The sequence below is a fragment of the Carica papaya genome, chromosome 8, assembly GCF_054855325.1.
Source record: "Carica papaya isolate Zhongbai chromosome 8, ASM5485532v1, whole genome shotgun sequence".
In the NCBI taxonomy this organism is placed as follows: Eukaryota; Viridiplantae; Streptophyta; class Magnoliopsida; order Brassicales; family Caricaceae; genus Carica; species Carica papaya.
The window spans coordinates 96501-120385 of record NC_142316.1 but is presented as its reverse complement, the minus strand read 5'-3'; the positions used below and the strand labels follow the sequence as shown (position 1 = coordinate 120385).

Here is a 23885-nt window from a genome sequence, read left to right as displayed (position 1 = left end):
TTGACGGGAGCCAATTCTTCGTGGGTGTTTCTCAGCCGTTGGATCTCACGTAAGTTATCGGAGTTTACATGTCCACTTTCTTGCGTGGGAAGGTATAGTTTAACTGATTAAGAGAGGTTTGAGCAATTAATATTGACCGAAATATTTGATCAAAATAGTGCATAATTATCTCAATCTGCTATTGAAATATTAGTTAATATGAATCGTTTGACAGTAAAAAAAAAAAAGATCAATTTTATTAAACATATAAAATTTAAAAATTATTAAATTTAACAAAATAAAGACGTAAATCTCATGTCCGATAATCAAATCAAATAGCGTTTCTCCATCTTTTATTTTTTATGCGTGTAAAATAAAGTTATCTTCTCTTATTTGAAAGTGGGAGAAAGATTTGATTTTATTATAATAATGAAGCAGAGGTGCTGGTAGAAAGGACTTGTCGAATGATCTAAATAGCAGAGATGACATGTAAATAATTTGATCACCACAAGGACATTATTTTTTGCAAGCTAAATTTGATGAGCTCGTGAAAACAGATTCTTGATTCTTCGATTGCAGTTCCTCCATATCCGACGATAACCTCAATTTTTCTCTCATCTTCTCCTCTGCTTTTTTTCGTTTCTGTTGCTTTGGTTTCTCAGAAATTCATATATGTTGATTTGATTCCTCATAACCTCTTTTATTGTTTACTATTTTTATAGTACACTACTAATAAAGTAGTGTACATTTGCAATTTTTTGCTTTAACTTCCTCTTTTGTGTAGGAAAGGAATTTTCTATTTATATCTATATAATTCATATATTATATTTTTAGTCTATATGTGGAGAGGGTTTCCTCACTTGTGTCTCTCTTTTTACATATTAGACTAATAAAGAAGCTGAAATCGATATGTCTCTCCTTTGATTTACTTTAAACTCTTAATTTTCATCTCTTCAGACCTATGATGTTATTGGATTTTTATGTTGTAAAGTGGATGAAACTAATTGAAAATTTTTGATGGAATAACAATTATTTTAGTTTTCAGTTGATAAAATTATTAGAATATGAGTTGATTTACAATAAACAAGACGTTATTTATGTTGACAATACGTCGGGTGGATGTTTCTTTACAATAGTGCATGATCTTATTGTATGAGGAGAATATGATAGAATTGCCTCTCGGCTCAACCTGAATTCTTGTGTCATTTTAAATCTTTTTTGCCAGTAAATATTGTCAAACTCTCTCATGTCATCGTATATTTCATCAATATGAATATAATGTAAATACTTTAAAGTCAAGAAGGCTCTGATGGTTAACCTAGTTCCTAAATTATACTTAACTTTTAAATCTTTCATTGAAGTAAACTATCGAATAATATTTTATTAAAAATTTTATTTAATCTACTTTACTGTTTTCTAGTCTATTTTAATAATATTATTATTTAAATACTTTCAAACACGTTGTAATTATTATTTTAATTATATAAAAAATACATTTTTTAGTTCTGTTAAATGTTTAGAAAAATAAATGTTTATATTACCAAATACTAATATTAGAGTAGAATACACTTAAAACTATTTATAGACATAAACTAAACAATCCAAAAACAGATAAGCTTAAAAACAAGTCCATGGGCTTTATGAACATAGGGGCTGAAAAAATTCAAATGAAGAAAGATCCAACGGTCATAAATTCAAAAACAAAGGTCAGTTACTCCGGTCTCATGGCGCTTTTGCTCAGTATTATATTCTGACCAAACATATAATCATACAGAAGACAGCATTGTATTCTGCTTCCCATGGAAACCCCAAAACATTCGTTGAACACAATTCAAAATTTCAAATTTGGGACTCCTGCAAAATCCATGGAGACCAATTCGGTCTCCAAGGTTAGGGTTATAGTCCGGGTGCGTCCTTTTCTCCCTCAAGAAATCCTTTCAAAAGATGGGAACCTGAAATCTTGCATTTCGGTTCTTGATCAGAATTTCGGGCCTTGCGATGAAGTTGCTGTTCATCTCTCTGATCCCCACACCAGGTCAGTGAAACTTTTCATGATATCTCGTACGAAGCTCGGCCTCACTTGGAGTTACGTTGGATTTGCAAGTTTTCGTTATATTTGCAATAAATTCACAGATTCACTGTTGTGAACTCAAATTTATCGCGTTTTCTTATTTTTTCTACTACTCTTGTGCAGTAACTTGATTTTTAAGATTTTGGTATGATTAGTGTTTTTTTTTTTTTGTTGGATTCAGTCGAAATGAGTGCTATCGAGTGGACTCCTTTTTTGACCAGAAAGATGACAATGTTAGCCAGATATTCTCCAGGGAAGTGGATCCTTTGATTCCTGGGATTTTTCATGGCTGCAATGCCACTGTCTTTGCTTATGGCGCTACTGGAAGTGGTAAAACCTATACCATGCAGGTAATTATGTTGTTTAATTTTCTGTTGCTCTCCGTTTTGTTTCCATTAATAAGGAAAGAAAAAATTCAAATTACAGAGATTCAAGGACAGAAAAAATTCAAATTTATACTCCTTTACTCTTTCTTTTTGGGTTTCATTGTCGTTCGTTGTCCAATATTAATGACGGTAAGAAATATAGACCATCTATTCATCAATACTAGAAACTATCCTCTTGGTCTAATCAAGTATTTATTGCGAAGATATGTGTCAACATGTTTCATGATACAGGGAACAGATGAGCTACCAGGCCTAATGCCGCTGGTAATGTCTGCTGTTCTGTCTCTGTGCAAGAAGATGGGGAGCACAGCAGAAATTTCATACTACGAGGTATATATGGACAGATGTTATGATCTGCTAGAAGTCAAAGCCAAGGAAATTGTGATTAGAGATGACAAAGATGGACAAATTCATCTTAGTGGGCTATCTCGTGTCCCTGTTCTTTCAATGTCTGAGTTCAATGAGGTCTTCTCCTGTGCTGTTCAGAGGCGAAAAGTTGCACATACAGGTCTTAATGATGTTTCCAGTAGGAGCCATGGAGTGCTTGTTATATCTGTTTCCTCTCTTACTGGTGATGCTTCTGGGGCTGTTGTTACTGGGAAAATCAATCTCATTGACCTAGCAGGTTCCTTCTAACGTGCCTGAAGTTGCTTTTGTAATTGGGGTGGAGTTGCTTTGCTTATTGTTTTTGCCGGAACTAACTAAAATCTTGTGGTATAAATTAGGTAACGAAGATAACAGAAGGACCTGCAATGAGGGAATTCGTCTTCAAGAAAGTTCGAAGATCAATCAGTCCTTGTTTGCATTGTCCAATGTCATTTATGCATTGAATAACAACAAGCCCCGAGTACCCTACAGAGAAAGCAAACTGACACGTATCTTGCAGGACTCTCTGGGAGGAACAAGTTGTGCATTGATGGTTGCTTGTCTGGTAAAGATATTCAAGTTCATTCATAATCACTTACATTGACTTTAGATCAAATTTCAATTCCATGAAATAAGAAATGAATATAATGGATTAAAATAACATTTTAATTCCAAGTCAATTCCTTGTTTAGCTTCAAGTGATGTTTTCATAATGTTTTTTCTTTGACAAGTAAGAAGACAGTAGTTGTATAATTGAGGATATGGGTCTAATTGATTTAGTTTAGTTACATATCAACTGTGTAGATTATAACTAACTTCTACTTGTCATTAAATTATTATAGAATACTTTTGAAATCAAACATAAAGTTGAACTTTAATTTTAGCCAATTAAACATTTCTAAATTTATATATCCAAAACATGCCATAAAACTTAGTTGATTTCCCAATACTTTCATATCAGAATCCGGGAGAGTACCAAGAATCTGTCCATACTGTTAGCTTGGCTGCTAGATCACGACAGATATCAAATTATATTCCTTCAACTCAGAAGGTAGAGACTCCAATGGTTAAAGTAGATATGGAGGCAAAATTGCAAGCATGGCTTGAATCTAAAGGCAAGACAAAGAGTTTGCAGAGACTCAGAGCATGTGGTTCACCATTCCTGGGTCAGAGTCCTGGTTCCATAAGCTCCGTGAAGAAATCCAATTATCTCAATGCCGAAAACGCAAAACCCACTACTAACCAGGCAATTTCTAAAGCAAAGAAGGGGTACTGGGTTAACAATCTAATTTCTAGTTATCTAACCTGATGATTTAGCTCCATTTCTTAATTGCTTTGTGCATATGCAGAACGATTACTTGTGTGCCTTTTGGCAACTTATCCAACAGTGAAGTTACTACTATGGATTCTCAGTTGGAGGTAGGTGTCAATTTCTTGCATTACAATAACCATCACGAACACTTCTAACTCTTAACTCCATACTTGTTGATTGTAAAAGGCTTTTTCATCCATCCAAAAAACTTCTCTTTGTTGGTGTCATGCTCACACATAAATATGTCACTTGCAGGGCCTGCACCTTGCTGCTGATAATCATATAGAAGAGACGAATGCTGATACCAAAGATCTCGGATTGGAGTCAGCTACGCATTTACGAGGTATGGCGAAAAGTTGCACATACAGCTGATATTCTTAGCACAAGCTGAGGAGAATATTAGATGACAAGTTTTAGTGTAGTTTGAGGCTTCTAAATTTCATGTTTGGATAGGTCACTCAGCAGGTGTTCAGAAGATGGAGTTCACTGACTCTACTAACTCTGCTGGATCCCTGAAAGAAAGGGAAAATGCACTAGAAAGCCCTCAGAGAAAAGCTCTTTCCCCAGTTAATTCCAATGTAAATCCACAACCCCTTGAACAACTATCATCTCCCAAAACACCCTTTCTTTCTAGCTTGGGAAAGAACAATTCACAAACCACGGTCACCCCTGTTGATAATAAATTCTGTACATGGAGTAATAGTTTGAAGGTATGGCAAATATTTGATTATCTGATATTCATTCCCTAGAACCGCGGCTGATTTTTTATTTTTTAAGAATCTGATTTGTTCTGATGTGCAGAATTGTGTTGTACAAGAATATATCCATTTCCTAAATACAGCCAGCAAGTAAGTTTTACTTGTTATCTTTTGCAGAGAAGTAAGTGGCTAGTATCAGAAGTTTAAAAGTAAATGATTTTGAACTTGTTATCTTTGCAGAGAAGAGCTCGTGGAGCTAAAGGTAAATTAAATTGTGAAGTTGGAGATGAAGGTAAAATTGTGCTGTTTGAAGTTTTTTATTGAGATTTTTGAGCATATTTGTGCAGGGAATTGGGTGGAAAATGGCAGAGTATATATGTGAAGTGAGGGAAACAAGTCCCATAAAAAAGGTGAGCAAAATTACAGCTAAAATTTACATCTTTTGCTATATATATATATATATGTGAACTGAGTTTCTATTTTGTTTTTCCTTCATATTTTCATTATTTATTATGAATAATGTGTTTTCAACAGCTAAAGGACTTGGAGAAAATAGGCCTCTCATGGAAGCAGGTGCATAACATGTTCGGCAAAGCGGCTAGAGGAATATTTGACACAGCACAACCCAGCAAGGAGTATTTAGTACTTTAAGCTCGTCTTTAAAAGACGAAAAATTTGTGTAATTTTAAGATTCTATTTGAATAAATTTTATTAAAAATTAATTAATATATGATAATGACCGTAATTAAATTATAATATGTTAATGATATTTTTTATTTAGATAATAGAATGATATAATTATATTTTTATTTAAATTATATTGTAAATAATATATAATAAAAAAATTAAATTTATTAATTAATATAATTATATTTATATTTAAATAAATAATTATTATAAATTAAATTTTTATATTTAATAAAATAAATAATAAATTATAAAAATAAAAATTAAATTAAATTTATATAAAAATATAAGGAGAAAAAGTCAATCACACGTCACTGATTCATTACTTTTAAAATTCATTTTAAATTTATTAATCATATACCATTTATTATTATTTAAAATTAAAATAAATATAATTTTTTTTTATACCGTAAAATATCATACATTAAATTCAAATTATTAATCATATACCATTTTCTCTTCAAATTTAAAAAGCTGTATATTTCAGATTAAAATATTTAATAAATGAGTATTGGGACTTTTTTCTTATATTTTGGGGAATACAAATTTAATTTTCCCTCTTCACGAGACCCACGCCTCGCTAACAAACAAACAAACAAACAAACGCTTGAAATTTTTAATCAGATCTAGATCTAGAAATGTGAGTTACTTTTTTAAGAATAGAACAAGAACAAGTAGCTTAATTTATATATTAACTTTATAGATTAACAAATATTACAAAGCCAGATCAATCATAATCAGATGATGAACTGAAACCAAACCAGATCTGCTACTTTATTTAAAACAGACACACGCAAAACACAGTTTACATACTAGTTATTTTCTTATACGACGCAGTCTCTGCCTCTCAAATTCACCCGAGATGGATCTCATTTACAATTGCAAGGGTCGCAGGTGCAGTTGGCACCGCACTTGCACCCACCATTCTCGCCCACCACAACCATCGTCTCGCCATATCCCTCGTACGATGCTTTCTCCGCTGCAAATCCGAGCACCACAGTCTCACTCGTTGTCTTCTCCGCAAAACTCATGTCGGGATACATTTTGCACCTGCAAATTTGTCGTGAAAACAAAATTAGGCTTAAACAGAAGACAACTTTTTCCACGGAACCAAACAGATCCTAAAAATCATCATACCCTCCGCATCCGCTGCCGCAACCGCAACTGGATCCACAGCCACAGTTTCCTCCGCAGCAAGACATTTTCAGATTCTCTAGATAAAATGAGCGAGTCACGGATGATTAACGCGAGTGATTTAGCAGGAATACCAGATTTGAATTACGGGAGAGTTCCATTTATAAACAAGTTGAGTGCAGATGGACCGTCAACGTGTCAGATCTTACGTCATACATGCATCGTTTCAAAACGGCTGGCCCCACGTCCTTGTTTATCTCAAAAGCCGTTCGTCTATCCCTCTCATAAGGGGGTGGGTGTGTGTGGGTGCGACTCGTGCTTTCTAGAGTGTACAAAATCTTTTGCTCCTCCACCGTCAGATTCATTTCCAGTTCATCAAATTCTTAATCGACGGCTGTGATTTGAGCGGTGCACGAGTATTTATCTGCCGGACATGCATTGGGTTAAAAAGAGATAAAATGCATTATTGGGTTGAACGAAAGAAAAGACAGAACAGAAACTGGGCCCGCTTGTTATGCTTTTTATATTGTGGTGGGGCCGCTTACAATATCACCATGCAATATTTATAATTGTATATAACGTGCACAAAGTGATATTGACCGTCCAATTACATCAAGACAACATAGATTGTATGTAATCTAATCAATAATTTCTCAAGTATGTAACTTTCCTACTCTCATCACCTTTTAAAATATATACACAATGTATGCTGTTAGTAGTGGAGTTTGTACCTTTTACCTTTTATTATGCGAGACAGTCTAAAAGTATATATATATATATATATATCTATTTTATTGTATGGTTTTTACAAGCTAAAAGTTTAAATTTGTACTTTAAATTTCAAATTATGCTTAAAGAAATTTTGTGCACTATTAAGTCTTAGAACTTTATATACGTAAAAGATTTATGTTGGATTCTTAATATATTCCAATTAAAAGAATTTAACCTCTGTGAGATATCTTTTTACTTAAAACGTAGTAAGTTTGGCAAAACTTAACATATTATTTAGTTCTTAATTTTACTGAATCAAATATTATAAATTGATTACTTTCAACTTATAATACATTTACAAAATAATGAATAATAAATTATTGTGTTTTTTAGTTATTACTTACTTTCTTTTTATCATTACTTCATATATATGTGTATTATCTATTTCATGTGTTACGTTAACATAGTGTATATGTGTATTTAATTCTTATGTTTTTTTAGTTTTCATTTTAAAAAATAATTTAATGAAATTGTAATTATATCATATAAACAAATTTATAATGAATTTGGTCTATTAACAACCAATTACAAATAAAATGAAGATAGTTTTCATGCTTTGGCTTCCATGGCCTTGATCCCATCCTTTACTCGAGTTTGTGTTTCATTTGATTTCATGTAGCTTTTAAATTGTTTTATAGTCTTCATTTATAAGATACAAAATATAAAAATTAAATTTAATTAACGGACATCCATAAATGAATTCATAATTCTTATTTGCTCATTGAATGATTTTTTTTTGTCATCATGTCAAATTTTCCTTTTTCTTTTTGGCATGATAACTATAATTAAAGAACTAATAAGAGTAACAATAAAATATGACAGGAGCATTTATTCGCCTCAATTTAATTTTTCATAAACTTTCTCTCTTTTTTGTTTTAAATCTTTTATTAAAAAATTATTTGTTATAGTTAAGATGGAACAAATTAAGATATGACAGGTGTGGGCATGCAATTAATTAACTACATAACGGTGCAAAAACATGCTTCCAATATGTGAGCAGAAGTGATGCGTGAGTGAATGAATAGATACATACTAGTTTCAACAATATGTCAATGTCAACATTCGTATAGACCATTGTGTTTAGGTGTATGTGGGGGAGATATGAGATTAGAAATTCCATGAAGGGATAGAAATGAATTTAATGTTTGATTCTCCACAATTGCCAAATAAAGAGTGACAACGGAGTGTTTGAAATGATTTTCTACTAGTGCTTTGAAACGAGGAAAGACATCACAAACATGAAATTTTCTCTTTAAAAGATACACCATACGTAACGTGTAAAGTGATCAACAAAAATAACATAATACTTGAATTAATCAAAAGAGTAAACAAGTGAGATAGAATAGATATAATTTGTAAGGAGTGAGATGAAATAATTGTAGATGTAGAAAAAGAAAGCTTGTGACTTTTATTACTTAAACACGCATTACAATGAATGTTTTGTGACATAGAATAAAGTGAAAAAAATGTTCATATAATATGTTGAAGAATAGGGGAGTATAGATGACCTAATATGGAATACCACTAAGAGGAAGTGGTCCTAATGCTAGAAAAAACAACAAGTGAAGAAGATAATTTGGAGAGGAGGTTGGTCACCCATAGACACCATTAAGAATGTTGTATAAATTAAATAGATACTCTCGTGCTCAAGTCATTCTCATGAAAGACAGTGAGTAAGAATTCTATACAAACATCGGTATTGTAAAATTAATAGATAGAAAAAATGTTCTTTTTCTATGTTAGACACATTAAGAATGTTGTATAAATTAAATATATAAATGAAGTAGGAAGAGTGATGGAATTAGTATGGGTAATGTGAAGACCCAAGCCATCCTTGATCATAACATCATCAGACTCTATATAAAGAATGTGAAGTAAAAGATTATTCAAGCCTGCGATGACATGGTGCAAAGCCCCACTATCAAATAAATATATGGGGGTGTTGGTGGCTTAAAGATGTGCAAAGTGTGCACGTGGTTTCTATGGAGATGTAGAACATGGAGCCTGTGGATGTGTTGTCGATGGAGTTGATGATGATTGGGTGTGGACAAGTTGATAAATAGAGCATCTTTTGACATTCTGTCCTTATTTACCACATCGTTGGTAATACCCAAGATGTGGATGTGATGGTGGACGATCATTACGAGGAGCATTGGATTATTGTCTGTGATTGTGAAAGATTATTGCAGAAGGGAGCCAAAAAGGAGGATATGGTTGCCAATATTGATTATTGCATCGATTGATAGGATTGGCAGTGACCAGAAAGAATGATCGTAGTGCATGTGATTGTTGGAGAGATAACTCCTTATTAATGAGTTTTGCATGAATTTTATGAAATGAATAGGTATTTTGCGAGTATTAACCGTGTCGATAGTTCCTTTGTATTCCTTGTCAAGGTCATCAAGAATCTTATCAATGAGATTTTTTTCATCAACAAGTTTTTCAAGAGGAACAAATTCATTAGCTCGATTCTTGATAAACTGCATACACTCTGAGATTACCTTAGAACCCTCAACACATTTCTTTAATTGGTCTTTAATATGTTTGATGTGACCACGAAATGGTTTGGAATAGGTATTAGCCTATTAAGAGGTGGTCCATGCCTCGTAAGTGGTAGTATCGCAGGTAAGAAGAGGTTGGATAGTTAGAGAGACTGCACTAAGGAGTGCATTGAAAAGAAGACGATTATGTCACTTCCATGTTGTGTAGACTGGATTTGGAGACGTCTTACCTTCGACAGTGATGGTTGGTGAGACTGTGATGAAAACCATCGAGAAAGCCATATAGATCATATCTTTATAATAGAATTCAGATTTGGAGGCATCACGTGATATAGTTGGTAGTGGTCAATTTGTAATATTTGTAGCGTCAATGGTAACAAGAGACTTATTTAGGTCTTGGGTATTTTGAATGATGGTATGAGTAGTAGAAGATGCAGAGACGTCTTCATAAGTCATTATGGTTGAAAAGAGAATGTGGAGAATATTGAGAGAAAACAAAAAGAGAGAAGGGAATAAACATACCAACAGCGTGGTGGCTCTAATATCATATGAAACTAAAAGTAATAACTTGATTTTCATTGAGTAAAAATGTGGTATATATACACGCACAAGATGAGATTAACGATCAATCAAATATTTTAATTCTAGCTAATTACTTAATTTATGTTTTTTTGCTGTCGATCAACAAATTTGTAAGATTTGTTATCAATTACTTAAGTTGTGAGATTTATTGTCAATCACCTAATTTGTGAGTATTGCTGTCAATTAAATTATTTACAACAATTACAAAAATATACAATTAATTAATTAATCTAATCGTTACATAATATTTTCCAAAAATGGTTTTCTCAATGTTAACTAATATTGCTTGAAGTTATTAGTTTTAAAATTTTAAATCAATATTTTTATTAAATACAATACTCACCAATAGACACTGAATAGACTAAAGAACTATACATATATATATGTATGTATATAATAGACTATTAAATATATATACATGAAGCACAACTTTGTAATAAAAAAAAAAGAGGTATTATTTTAATAGTACTAAAGATTTTTACAAAATGATATTTTTAACTATATTTAATTATATATATTTGAATATTACAAACATGTATACAATATAAGATTCAATGGATTTAGATGAAATTGTAATTAAATCCACAACATCCTTAAATAAATTATAGAAGTATTTTCACAATTATTTTGTTCATAGAAAAAAAAAGTAAAATTAGATTTGCAAATTTTCATATTAATTTTCTAAGGTATAAGAACATAAATATTACAATTAAAAGAAAATCTAAATTATAGATATTAGTCTAAATAATATAAAAATATTTATAAAAAAAAAAAGCTAAATGAACCTATAAAGACCGATGTAATTTGTCTACGGCGAGTAAATAATTAAGTTGTTTAGTAAAAAAATTACTTGTCATATTTTTCATGCATTTTCTTAATTGGAAATGCGGCATTTTTATCGTAATATCCGGTGTGGGATCACTAACCAAACCATTAAGCACTATATACATATACATGTACGTATTATATCTTCCATCACTGCCTTATTAATCCCTAGTTAATGACAGTACTATAGAAAAATGTCTTACAATAATCGACCAACTTTACATCCATTACTGAAAGTTATGACAAATACAGACACAAACTTTTTTAACCTATGAAAAAAGAGGAGCAGAGTCGGAAAAGAACGAGAACTGAGAAGTGAAAAAAAACCAGGAAAAAAACCAAGGGGAGAAGAAAGAGAGAGAGAGAAGAAATTAAGAAGAGAAAGGGAAGGAGAAGAGAAAAGGGAAGGGGTCTGTGTATACACACACACACACACACACACTTTCTGCTTATTATTTTTACTCGGTTGTGTATTAATTTAGTTCGAGATTATTATTATTAGTTTTTGTTAATTAATTTTAAATTACTTTAATTTACACAATTATTTATATTCTTATTTGAGATCTAATAATTTTTTACTTATTATTTTTGTTCGACTGTGTATTAATTTGGTTTGATATTATTATTATTTGTTCGTGTTGATTAATTTGAAATTAATTTAATTTATATATTTTTCTTCTTTTTTTTTTGTTTTCCTCAATTTTCTCTGTTATTTTTTAAAATCTCTCTCATTTTTCAATCACATAATAGAAATAATAATATTTTCAAATTTAAAAATAAAAAATAAAAAATTGATTTGGACAAAATTAGAATATTACAATCACAAATCTTACAAGGTGACACGTTAAGCTGAAATGTTTTTGATCAGTGGTGATCCTCATCGTCGTCCTCATCATCCTCATCCATCCTACTGTGGCTCATGAATGGCTTCGCATCAAGTTGAGTTGTTTCAATATGGGTGGAGGTGGAAAAGTTTTCAAACTCATAATTTGGGTTCTTATTTGTTGAATACTGCTGCACCACTAGAACTGAGGTCCGGGATGAGAGAGTAGAAGAAGCCATAGCGTCTCCTATTATTCCCAAGTCCAGGCTAGTTTCCCATTCTGAAAGCCCTTTAAATATTTGTGATTCCAATCCCTTACCCCTTCCTACGATGCACAAATCAAAGTCGTTTTCAATTTCTCTTATACTTTTTATTGTCTCTGCTCCATCATTCACCACTTTCTCCATGTACAACACCCTTGGATCATTCATTGTTTTGAATCTGAACTCATACAAGAGCTCCTCGTCCTTCTTTTTCTCCCTTTGCCATGCTGGTTCTCCCATTAATGCTTCCTCACCTATCTGAAATCTCACCACTGTTAACTTCACCTTTGGATTTCCGGTCATCCTCCATGCGTATGTTAAAGCCTCTCGATCATCCGGCCCTCCCAGGAAGAACATGATCACATTTTTCTTCATGACAAGGCTATGCCCACCAGACCAGCGGTTGGACCCATGTTGCGACCTTGCCCGACTTATGTTCATCCCATTATCCACTAGTATGCCCACAGAACAGGGTGCATTTTTCAACACGTTCTGATTAACATTTGCAAAGTCTATATTTTCCTCTTCCATGTTACCAGTGCTAGTCACTTCCTTGTGAAACGGCAGGATGATGAGGCTAACACACTTGTCCTCCGCTAGGCTACAAATATCTTCGTGCATGGTTTCATAAGGTGAGACAACAGTGACGGTATGAGTTGTGATGTTGCTTTCCTCTTCCTCGAGCGCTCCAAAAGCGTTGAGAATGTAGCCATCCTCTACATGATCTGATTTGTTATGCCTGAAGTGATGTCTAGTCTTATATTCGTCGTCCATCACGAGCATGGAAGCTGTAGTTCGGCCGGTGAGCTCGATAAGATGGATGGCAAAGATGAAGAGTGGTGATTGTGGGGTGGCCTTAGAATCTCGAAGGAGGCTAGTGGCTGCTGATGCATTACGTAGGTTATGGACACATGCTAGCACCCGAAACTCCGCATTCGACTGGATTTTTTCCATCGTCTTGTGCTTATTTTGTGCCTTTTTGGGCTTGTAACTCAGGTACAGGATCGGCTTTGCTAGACACGACATTGTAAAAAGCACTAGGACCATCTGTGGAAACGTTATGCTGTCCAACACCTACGTAATGCAGATTTTGATTAAGAACATGTATGTTATATTGATAACTTGAATGTGTGTGTGTGTATATATATATATATATATAAATAAATAAATGATGCCGTTAATGATGATGTATGTGTGTATGCATGCGCACATTCATGTCACGGCCGACGTTGATGATGATGAGAGACAAAATGCCTTTTGTGTTCATGAGCAAGCCTAAAGCCAAACTGTCTTTGGATGGTGTTCTGTAGAAGAAAGAAACGACATATGTGCTCACAATCTTGGCTGCACAACACCCAACTATGGTCCACATGATCGGCGTCCAACCTTCAGTTTTACTGAAAAGATACCAAATATCGGTTCTTAACCCACTAGTGATATAGAAAAGAGGCATCAAAATGGCAGACACAAAATCATCTAGCTTCTCAACAAGTGTATTTTTTATAGGATGGTGGTCTGGCATAATAACCCCAAACATGAAGGCACCAACGATGGAGTGGGCACCTAGTGCATCGGTGATGAGTCCGAAGAGCACGATCCCAGCAAAAACAAACCATATTTGGGTCTCAGTCACCTGATCTTTTGCTTTGGTGGTTTTTGAAACTATCCAAGATAGAGCTGGACGTACTAGAAACCAACAAATCAAGAGGAAGCCAATTGTGGCGGTTAAGGCCAGAAATTTGAACCTCTTTACCTTGTTAAAGATTGAAACAATAAATATGAGATGAATCCAAGTGATTAAATCACTGATAATGGCTGCAGACATGGCTGTCTTGCCAGTTTCAGTGCGAAGGAGCTTGAGATCAGAGAGTATTCTGACCAGGTCGGAGAAGCTTGTGTCTCCAAGAGCAGCAGCCCAGAATACACCTTTGCCTACGTCCTCATAATACTGGTAAAAGCAGAGCAAGGCTACAAAGAAGGAGACAAGAATTCCTGCAACAGAAATGCTAAGAGCCTTGGTTCTAGACCGCTTAATTAGAGACAGGTCTATCTCCAAACCCAACAAGAACATGTAGAAGATAAGAGAAAAGTTTGCAAATGTCTCTAGCACCGCTGTATATCGATATGGTAATACAAAATTCTTGAATATGCGAGTCTCTCCGGCCCCAGAAGGACCTATTAACAGACCACACTGCAAACATGCGTATAAATTAATTAATAACGTTACACATTGAAAAATAAAAATGAATTATTAGGAGTGATTGTAGCGTACATGTAACTTACAAGGATCTGGGCAACAAAAGGAGGTATCCGGAGATATCTAGCAACGAAGAAGAAGAAGCGATAAACAACATTGGCAACAAACAATTGCATGATGAAGAATGGAAGAGATGTGTGCAAGGTGTTTCTGTTTAAATCTTCGTCTTTCGAAATCCTGAAGGGGCTGAAAAGTAAACTTGAATTTCTTTTGTAACATACTTCAATTCCATCAGCTGTTTTGGAAATAGAAAGTTCCTTTGCCTCCATGATCGAGATCTATATTTTCTCCTAATATGTCATCAATTCACGAAACAGGAAGATGCATGTATGATTTCTTTTAATGAAATCAAAACATGTCTTTCTACAACGTACAACGGTTAGCTTTGTTTTCTCTTGTGTCCTTATATGTCAGCCAGATATACGCACAGAATTTTCTTTTTGAACGTCGAGCATGCCAAGCTTTCTGCAACGTACGGCCAGCCGTGTTTGCTTCTTCTGTTAGTTGTTCTCTACTCTGTAAAAATAAAATTTTTGTTATTTTTGGTTTCTCAGTTGCAATCTAGACACTTCATCATTAATCCCTTGGAATAAAATTCTTATCTAATCATACATTGAGACTAAAGTTCTCGTACAGTTTCAAAATTAATTTCAAGTTAGTTCTTCTAATAATTTTGTAATAAAACATATAAACATTTTAAATAAAATAAATAATAGAGTATTTGAGACTGCCAGAAAAAAAAAAAAAACATTTCAAATAAAGTAGATATTAATTTACCACAAACAATTGTTGGCTTTACAAACATTTGAAAGGAAAAAGGGTAATGTCAGAAGACATTTCAAATAAAATAGATACTAATCTTCATCTGCAGTCCAGTTGTGTTTCATTTTAGGACCTGTAGGACCTTCCTCTCCCAATAGTTCCCTAGGGAGACTGTTAATGAAGTTCTTAAATGAAGATTTGAGGGTTCCAGGCAATACTTTTGCCACCTTCCTTACCATCTCCTCGATATCATAGTCAATCCTTGGACCCCACTTCCTGAAATAGTTAAGCCACGGTGGTTCATCCATGCCGGCGCTGCCCATATACTCTGCTGCAACTATGTAGGAGTTTGCTCCAGCGTCTATTACCATCTGGCTCTTCCCCGTGTCATTTCTGATTCCTATCCCCTTTCTTCCTTGCAAAACAAGACCTGCCCTGGGATACATGGCGTGGCCATGCAAGGACGCATACACCACAGGTTTGTTACCACCTTCAAACTCGAGCTCCGAAGCCTTCACCCATCTGCCTCTGCTGTGCTGTGACAGGTAGACCCCATAGAGCTGAGCGTTGAGGTTGCTCACTCGCAACGTCACGTGCTCCCAATCACCCACATGTTCACCGATCTTTCCCAGAGAGATATTGATGAATTCAACTTTAGCCCTCGCGGGTCCGTTGAAAGGAAAGAAAACCCATATTGCTATGTCAGTAAAGGTGGCTCCTAGCATTGGCTTGACGTGCAAATACACTTGGCAGCTCTGTAAATCTCCCTCCTTGACTCTTTCTTTGGCGTTTTCATCAACCGGAAGGTCCAACCAGTAGTTCCCGTCGTTGGAGCCACCTTGGGGAAGGTTGGAGCCATTTGGTTCAATTAATACGGGTTGGGACTCTTGTCCTTTCTCGTACAAGAGTGCCCCGTTGGTAAAAAACCAGTTGACAGAGGATGGAAGATATTTTTCTTCAGGATGGAAATAAATCCAAGGAGAGTAGGAGTTGAAGATTGATTGAATTTGGGTGATGTTGGGCATGCAAGATACTGGATTGGAGCTCGTATTCTTCAGACAGGAAAGAGACACAGCGGTATTGTTGGCACCTGGGGGTTTGACCAGAAAACTTCCAACACTCACTCCCATAGCCTGGACTCCTCTGTTGCTCGGCCTCAAGTCGTAGACACCTAATCCACTCTTGTCATCCCCTGCTCCCCAAATCCATGAATCAATCTCGCAGTTGTCGGTAAGATCAGATCGAACACAGCGAATTTTTTCTGGAGGAGGCTTGTCAGATGAGTTTGTAACGAGGAATCCAACAGGCTTGTAACCATCGGGTGGCAAAGGTAGCCAGAAGTAGCCAAAACCGTCTTGCTTGATTTTGAGAGTTTCACTGGTCCAAACAAGAGTGTAATCGATTGGCATGGTGAGAGCATCAGTGTTTATTTGAGCAGCAAGAAGCCAACCGAAGAGTTGTGTGTTGTTGGATTGAGCATAGCAGCCCAGCATACAGAATCCTTGAGGCAAAGCTGAAGGTTCAAAGAAGGTGGCTCCAACATTGTCTGGGCCGCCTTCATGGGTTGCCCAAACTTTGTTGAATGTAGATATCTGACATACTTGCAATCCACCACCTAGATCCATGCTTCCACTTGCAAATCCTTGACCTGTATAATATAATATAATATATATATATTCGGAAGTAAAAGCTTTGTTAAGATTAAGAAGAAAACGAGCCACCTTGACCACAAAACAGATGGCAGGCAGGGAGCAGAATAGAACGAAAATATCAGTGAATATAAGCCAAGCAAACCGCAGATAAAAACATGCATAGTTATATGTATATGAATGTAATGGTATACACACAGTTATATAGACGAATTAAATGCTTATAAGAAATCAGACAAGTATGGAAGTGGAGGTGAATTACCTGGTGGCCAAGGAGGCAGAGGAGATGGAAGCTTGAAGGGGGTATCAATTGGCAAGGCATTTTTCTTCTTGGAGACAGGACAATGGAGGGAATTAAGATAGTTATCCATTTCTGAATTCAAGAAAATTACGTGAAAAACAATGTTAAAGAAACATATGCATATACTTAGTATATATATATATATATATATAGAGAGAGAGAGAGAGAGAGAGAGAGAGAGCTCTTACATGGAAACAAAGATAGAAAGAATAAAGGAACGATGAGGGAGTCGTGCAAGGATAACCAAGAAAGGCTACAAAAATATTGCACGGTAATTAAACTTGTTTTGTACACCAATTTAGGCCTCCCAGTACAATTTGATTGTTTAGGAGAGTTTCTCACAAGCTTCATGGTAATCGATTTGTATTCCTATTGCATTGTAAGTTAAAACTTTCTTCTTCTGTAAGAGTAATTTCGATACACTTAAAAAAAAAAAAAACATTTTTGTAAGTAGACATCCATTTTGGAAAAGACCTCTTCAGACAAAATATAAGCAGTCATATTCTATTCCAAAGTGAGGATAATGAGAACAATTTTCAATTCCAAACGTATTAATCAAAAGTACAAAATGGATAATAGATGAAATCCTATTTGTATCAATGTGTATGCGTGCATATATAATATAAATCCTATAGTTAATTAGTAATTTTGAAGTGCATCTTTCTAAGGATCTGTTTGGTTGGTTTAGCTTGCAAGAATTGGTTTGCGGATTGAGAAAGGTGTGCTTGCGACTAGCCTGCCTAGTATTTGGGTTATGGACATAACTTCACAAACAAGTTACCTATCTTCCTATTTGAATAATAATTGTTCTAATTAACGTTAGCCAAAGCTGGTCTTACCCAAAAGTTGGTAGGAATGATTTTTAGTTTAGTTTTAAATTACCTTTATTGTGATTACTGTTATTATAATCATTAATATCATTATTATATCAAACAAAGAAAAGAAAGAGGCCAAAATGCCAACCCAACCCAACCCAAAAGTCCATTTCCACACAGTTCACAACAGATTTATAATATCAAACACTCAAGATTGACAATTGATCTTAAACAGTATTAGCAGCAATATAAAGAGCTGCTTGATTATCACAGAAAAAGAAGAGGTGGACTTGAATGATTGAGGAAAGCAAGGAACCAAATAGTTTCACCAGTATTGATCATATACTGATATTCACCCTCAATGGATTATCGTGATTGTTATTTGTTAGATTTCTAATAGACAAGAGGAGAGCCAAGGAAGAAAAGGAAAACTAAAGATGGAGCGCTTAGACATTGTGCGCAATTTGAATCGAAGCAATAAGCCCGGTCCTAATAGATCATTATCTTTTTGCTTGAAAACCTTAGCAAGATATGGCAAAGGATCAATCATTAAAATTGCATAACACGTTCCTCTTGATAATCTCTTCATTATGTTGAGAAATAATTTTTGTACAGGTTGTGTAAGGCAACTCAACCTTTACATCATTATGCTCAGATGGAAAATAGAAAATAACAAATAAGAATGGAGGTAAAAAAAGTTGACGGACGACGAGAGTTAGCAATTTCTTAAGTATAACATCCTCGGTCATTTTTTGTTGATCTTGTATGGTATTGAATGTCGAGGTTGCAGGTTGCTGGTTTTTGTCCAATGCAGGTTCCAGTTGTAGGTTGAGGATTTTGTGCTGCTGGTGTTCGACGTAAGGATTTCATTTATAATAAAAATCTATTTGAAATAAAGTTAGGAACAGAGAGGTGGTAGAATACATATAGAAAAACGACATATATGCGGTTTAAGACTGCTTTTTAAATTCTATATTTAGAGTTTGTTTTTTGTTAGAATTCGAATTATTTTTTTGAGTAGGACTCTAATTTAATTCTGTGTTTAAATACCACTTCAAATCAATCAATAAACGATAGTTCCTTCCTCCTAAAAATTTCTGCAGTTTAAGAGAAACAAGAAAACAGAGAACTCCGAATACACATACTCTGTTTTCTTGCCCTCTCTGTCTCTAAACTCTCTCTCTAAAATTACAGTAAAAAATTGTGATAGTTTGTTGATTAAAAATCTACAAGTGGTATTAGAGCTGTATGATCTAAAGGGATCTATAAGAAGAAATTAAAAAAAAAAACAAAATACAACATGGCAACAAACCTGACTGGCACACTGAATCCTCCTCTATTTACAGGAGAAAATTATCACGTATGGGCAATAAAGATGGAGACGTACCTGCGAGCCTACAGCCTATGGAAGGTCGTGGAAGACGATGCAGAACCAGCATCATTGAAAGATGATGCAACAATAAACCAACTAAAGAGGTATGAAGAAGACGTCTCTAAGAAACCTCGGGCTCTGTCTTGTTTGCATGCAGCAATATCAGATTCGGTCTTCTCCAGAATAATGAACTTGAGAAACCCAAAGCAAGTATGGGACAAGTTGAAGGAGGAGTTTGAAGGTGATGAAAGAATCAAGATGGTGAAAGTTCTGAATTTGAGAAAGCAATTTGAAACACTGAAGATGGCAGAGGCAGAAACCGTAAAGGAGTATGCCTCAAAATTACTTGATACAGTAAACAAGATCAGATTACTCGGAGAAGACTTCGAAGACAGAAGAGTAGTTGAAAAAATGTTGGTGAGTCTCCCTGCAAGATTCGAGGCAAAAATCTCAACAATTAAAGAAACGTACAATCTTAAAATTCTCTCGGTTGCAGAATTATTAGGCAAGCTACAAACATTGGAGCATAGGATAGCCTTGAGAGAAGCAAACTCCACCGAAGGAGCACTAGTAGCTACACAAAGCAGAAGCAAGAATCAAGGCAGAGGAAGAGGAGGAAGAAGAAATCAAGATGATCATCTCACACGATCAAGACAAAATTCAAACAAGCACAATGATAAGCAACAAAAGGGATTACCAAACTGCAGAATATGTGCTCGCAATTACCACATAGAACAAGACTACTGGTATAAAGGGAAGAACCCGATCAAGTATAATTACTGCAAGAAGGGGGGACATGTCGAAAATGTATGCCGATGGAAGAAAAAATATAAAGGAAACACAACTACTTCTTCTACTCAAAATCAGTATCAACAAGAAGTAAATTATACCGAAAAAACCGAAAGAGAAGATCAAATATTTATGGCACTCAGCGAGCAATCAGAGGAAGTTGACACTCACTGGATAATTGATAGTGGCTGTACAAGCCACATGTGCAAAAATGAAAGAATGTTTCTGATCTTAACAAGGATACAAAACTCAACATAATTCTAGGTGATGGAAAGGCATTAAGAGCAGAAGGAAAAGGAAGCATCGCAGTAACCACGAACCAAGGAAAAAGAGTAATACCTGACGTCCTGTATGTGCTTGGCCTGAGGCAAAATCTGTTAAGTGTGAGCCAAATAATCAGAAGGGGATACACCGTGGTCTTCAAGGAAAATTCATGCTCCATAAAAGATTCACGTGGATATAAACTTGCGAACATTCCAATGATCAACAGAAGCTTCACCTTGAAGCTGTAAGGAGCTGAAGAAAAACTAAGGTGCGCTACTCAAAACGACACCATTCTATGGCATCGAAGATTTGGACATGTGCATCTTGAAGCCCTCAAGAAGATGAACTCATTAAAATTGAGTTTAGATCTCCCTGAAATCATAAAAGAAAACTGGATCTACCAAATCTGCCAACTTGAGAAGATGCACAGACAACCCTTCCCTTCAAAGTCTTCCTGGAGAGCAAATACCAAGCTCGAATTGATCCACACAGATATCTGTGGTCCTATGAGCACAGAGTCACTAAGAAATAATAGGTATTTCATCATGTTTATTGACGATCACTCCAGAATGACAAGGATCTATTTCATAAAAACAAAGAATGAAGCTTTACAAAAATTCAAGGAGTTCAAAGTTGAAATAGAAGCAGAAAGTGGAATGAAACTGAAGTGTTTGAGGTCAGATAATGGTCTGGAGTTCACTTCAACGGAATTCAAGGATGTCTGTATTAAAGAAGGCATAAAACGACAGCTTACAGCCCCCTACTCTTCACAACAAAATGGAGTATCAGAAAGAAAGAACAGAACTGTAGTTAAGATGGCAAGAAGCTTACTCAAGGATAAACAGCTGCCTCTGCAATTTTGGTGTGAAGCCATTAACACTTCTGTATACCTGTTAAACCGACTTCCCTCTCGGGCTGTTGAGGGAAAGACCTCATATGAATGCTGGAGTGGAAGGAAGCCGGCTACAAGGCATCTACGGGTGTTTGGTTTCATCTGCTACTGTTATATAGCAGAAGAGAAAAGGAAGAAGCTGGATGACAAAGCAAAAATTTGTATCTTTTTGGGTCATAGAATAGAAACAAAAGGATACAGGGTCTTCAATCCAAAAACTAAAAAGGTTATGACCAGAAGGGATATGGTAATTGATGAAGCATCTCACTGGGATTGGAAAAATGAAAAGATAATCCCTGATGATATAAGTTCTACTTCAAAACAAGCTTAAGAAGAAAAATGAAGAAATGAATAATTAAGAGTAAGAAAAATCACCAAATAAAAGGACAAGAAGCTTATATGACATCTATGCTCAATGCAACATTGCTGTTACAGAGCCAACAACTTTTGAAGAAGCTGCTCAACATGAGATTTGGAGAAAAGCTATGGAAGAAGAATTGAACATGATAAAAAAAAATGCCACTTGGTTTCTGGTTCCCAAACCAAAAGGTAAAAATGCAATCGAAGTTAAATGGGTCTTCCGGCTCAAAATGAACCCAGACGGCTCAATCAATAAGTACAAAGTACGCCTGGTAGTGAAAGGTTATGCTCAATTGCTGGGAGTGGATTTTGGAGAGATATTTGCCCCAGTAGCAAGACATGAAACGATAAGGTTTCTGCTTGCTGTGGCAGCACAAAGAGGTTGGCATGTCTTGCACCTTGATGTAAAATTTGCCTTTTTAAACGGTGAATTGGAAGAGGATATATTTATCCAGCAACCGATAGGATTTGAAGTAGAAGAGAAGGCTGATTGTGTGTATAAATTACATAAAGCAATGTATGGTTTGAAGCAAGCTCCCAGAGCATGGTATGGCAAAATTAATGCATACCTGCTCTATTGTGGGTTTAAAAGAAGCAAGAACGAAGCAACCCTATATGTCAAACACCTAAAGGATGAAAAAATGGTCATCATATCACTGTATGTTGATGATATTTTCATCACTGGAAATGATGAACAAAGAATGGAGGAACTCAGAACACAACTAGAGTAGGAATTTAAGCTGTCAAGCCTTGGGAGAGCAACCTATTTTTTGGGAATAGAGATCGCCCAATCTGAGAAAGGGATCTTTATATCACAAAAAAAGTATGCGAGGGAATTGCTCAAAAAATTCAAGCTTGAAAATTGTAAAGCCGTATCTACCCCTCTCATACCACATATTAAACTGTCAAAAACTGAAGAAGAAGAAATGGTGAATGAGAAATAGTCCAGGAGTAAAATTGGCAGTTTACTCTACCTAACTGCCACTCGACCAGATCTAACTTATACAACCAATCTATTATCTCAGTTTATAAATTCACCAAGACAATCACACATGACAGCAGTTAAACATATCCTAAGATATGTAAGAGGAACCACTGATCTGGCAATCCATTTTCAAGCTCACACAAAAGGAGAGCTTCTAGGATACACGGACAGTGATTGGGCAGGATGTGTGGAGGATGCTACAAGCACATCGGGGTATGTTTTTTCACTTGGTTTTGGTGCGTTTTCATGGTCGTCAAAGAAGCAAGAAATTGTTGCACAGTCATCCGCCGATGCTGAATACATAGCAGCAGCAGGAGCAGTAAATCAAGCTCAATGGTTAAGAAAAATACTAAATGATTTATAGATGCTTTCCATTGAACCTACGGTCCTCTACATCGACAATAAATCAACAATCGCCATTGCAAAAAATCCGGTGTTGCATGGAAAAACTAAGCATATAAAGGTTAAATTCCACGCTATAAGGGAAGCAGAAAAGGAGAAAGAAGTAAGCCTAGTACACTGTGTAACAAAAGATCAAGCAGAAGACATTTTTACCAAATCCTTGCTGAAAGGCAAATTTGAAGAACTAAGAAAAATGTTGGGGATGAATAAAATCCTTAAGAAGGAGTGTTCGACGTAAAGATTTCATTTATAATAGAAATCTATTGGAAATAAAGCTCCGAATAGAGAGGTGGCAGAATACATATAAAAAACCGACATATATGCGGTTTAAGATTATTTTTAAATTCTGTGTTTAGAGTTTGTTTTTGGTTAGAATTCAAATTATGTTTTTTGAGTAGAACTCTAATTTAATTCTGTGTTTAAATACCACTTCAAATTAACCAACAAACGATAGTTCTTTTCTCCCAAAAATTTCTGCAGTTTAAGAGAAACAAGAAAATAGAGAACTCCAATTGCACATACTCTGTTTTCTTGCCCTCTCTCTCCCTAAACTCTCTCTCTAAAATTACAGCAAAAAATTGTGACAGTTTGTTGATTAAAAATCTACAGCTGGTGTTCTATTCTGTAGGATTATGTGAT

At 35.1% G+C, this 23885-nt stretch overlaps 5 protein-coding genes across 8 annotated transcripts; 2 read left to right on the top strand and 3 right to left on the bottom strand.

Moving 5' to 3' along the window:
• The first annotated feature begins 1694 nt into the window (after positions 1-1694).
• On the top strand, positions 1695-5570 carry LOC110806333 (ATP binding microtubule motor family protein). Of its 2 annotated transcripts, XM_088209893.1 has the most exons (12): positions 1695-2014; positions 2232-2400; positions 2668-3061; positions 3162-3367; positions 3764-4071; positions 4152-4221; positions 4370-4457; positions 4568-4824; positions 4916-4962; positions 5053-5074; positions 5160-5222; positions 5347-5570. In XM_088209893.1, exons 1-12 carry the CDS (start codon positions 1779-1781, stop codon positions 5461-5463), a joined length of 1977 nt encoding a protein of 658 aa, XP_088066019.1. In that variant the 5' UTR covers positions 1695-1778; the 3' UTR covers positions 5464-5570. The 2 variants fall into 2 exon arrangements, with proteins under 2 accessions (XP_088066019.1, XP_088066020.1); XM_088209894.1 differs by lacking the exons at positions 4916-4962; positions 5160-5222; positions 5347-5570 and having other exon boundaries at positions 4990-5074.
• Positions 5571-6174: 604 nt separating this feature from the next.
• MT2B (metallothionein 2B) lies at positions 6175-6794 on the bottom strand. The gene is made up of 2 exons (XM_022031138.2): positions 6637-6794; positions 6175-6549 (listed from the first exon to the last, which is right to left on the bottom strand). Exons 1-2 carry the CDS (start codon positions 6699-6701, stop codon positions 6369-6371), a joined length of 246 nt encoding a protein of 81 aa, XP_021886830.1. The 5' UTR covers positions 6702-6794; the 3' UTR covers positions 6175-6368.
• Positions 6795-12087: 5293 nt separating this feature from the next.
• Positions 12088-15305, bottom strand: LOC110806334 (cation/H(+) antiporter 23, chloroplastic-like). Of its 2 annotated transcripts, none has more exons than XM_022031150.2 (3): positions 14682-15305; positions 13609-14589; positions 12088-13472 (listed from the first exon to the last, which is right to left on the bottom strand). In XM_022031150.2, the coding sequence occupies exons 1-3, from the start codon at positions 14922-14924 to the stop codon at positions 12177-12179; spliced, it is 2520 nt and encodes an 839-aa protein (XP_021886842.2). In that variant the 5' UTR covers positions 14925-15305; the 3' UTR covers positions 12088-12176. The 2 variants fall into 2 exon arrangements, with proteins under 2 accessions (XP_021886842.2, XP_088065795.1); XM_088209669.1 differs by having other exon boundaries at positions 14671-14808.
• A 100-nt stretch (positions 15306-15405) lies between these two features.
• Positions 15406-17696, bottom strand: LOC110806323 (hypothetical protein At1g04090-like). 2 transcript variants are annotated; one of them, XM_088209670.1, is made up of 3 exons: positions 17556-17696; positions 17329-17439; positions 15406-17065 (listed from the first exon to the last, which is right to left on the bottom strand). In XM_088209670.1, exons 2-3 carry the CDS (start codon positions 17435-17437, stop codon positions 15510-15512), a joined length of 1665 nt encoding a protein of 554 aa, XP_088065796.1. In that variant the 5' UTR covers positions 17438-17439; positions 17556-17696; the 3' UTR covers positions 15406-15509. The 2 variants fall into 2 exon arrangements, with proteins under 2 accessions (XP_088065796.1, XP_021886831.2); XM_022031139.2 differs by lacking the exon at positions 17556-17696 and having other exon boundaries at positions 17329-17505.
• A 1506-nt stretch (positions 17697-19202) lies between these two features.
• Positions 19203-21362, top strand: LOC148240318 (uncharacterized). The gene has a single exon (XM_088209202.1). It carries the CDS (start codon positions 19483-19485, stop codon positions 20599-20601), a length of 1119 nt encoding a protein of 372 aa, XP_088065328.1. The 5' UTR covers positions 19203-19482; the 3' UTR covers positions 20602-21362.
• Positions 21363-23885: the final 2523 nt, after the last annotated feature.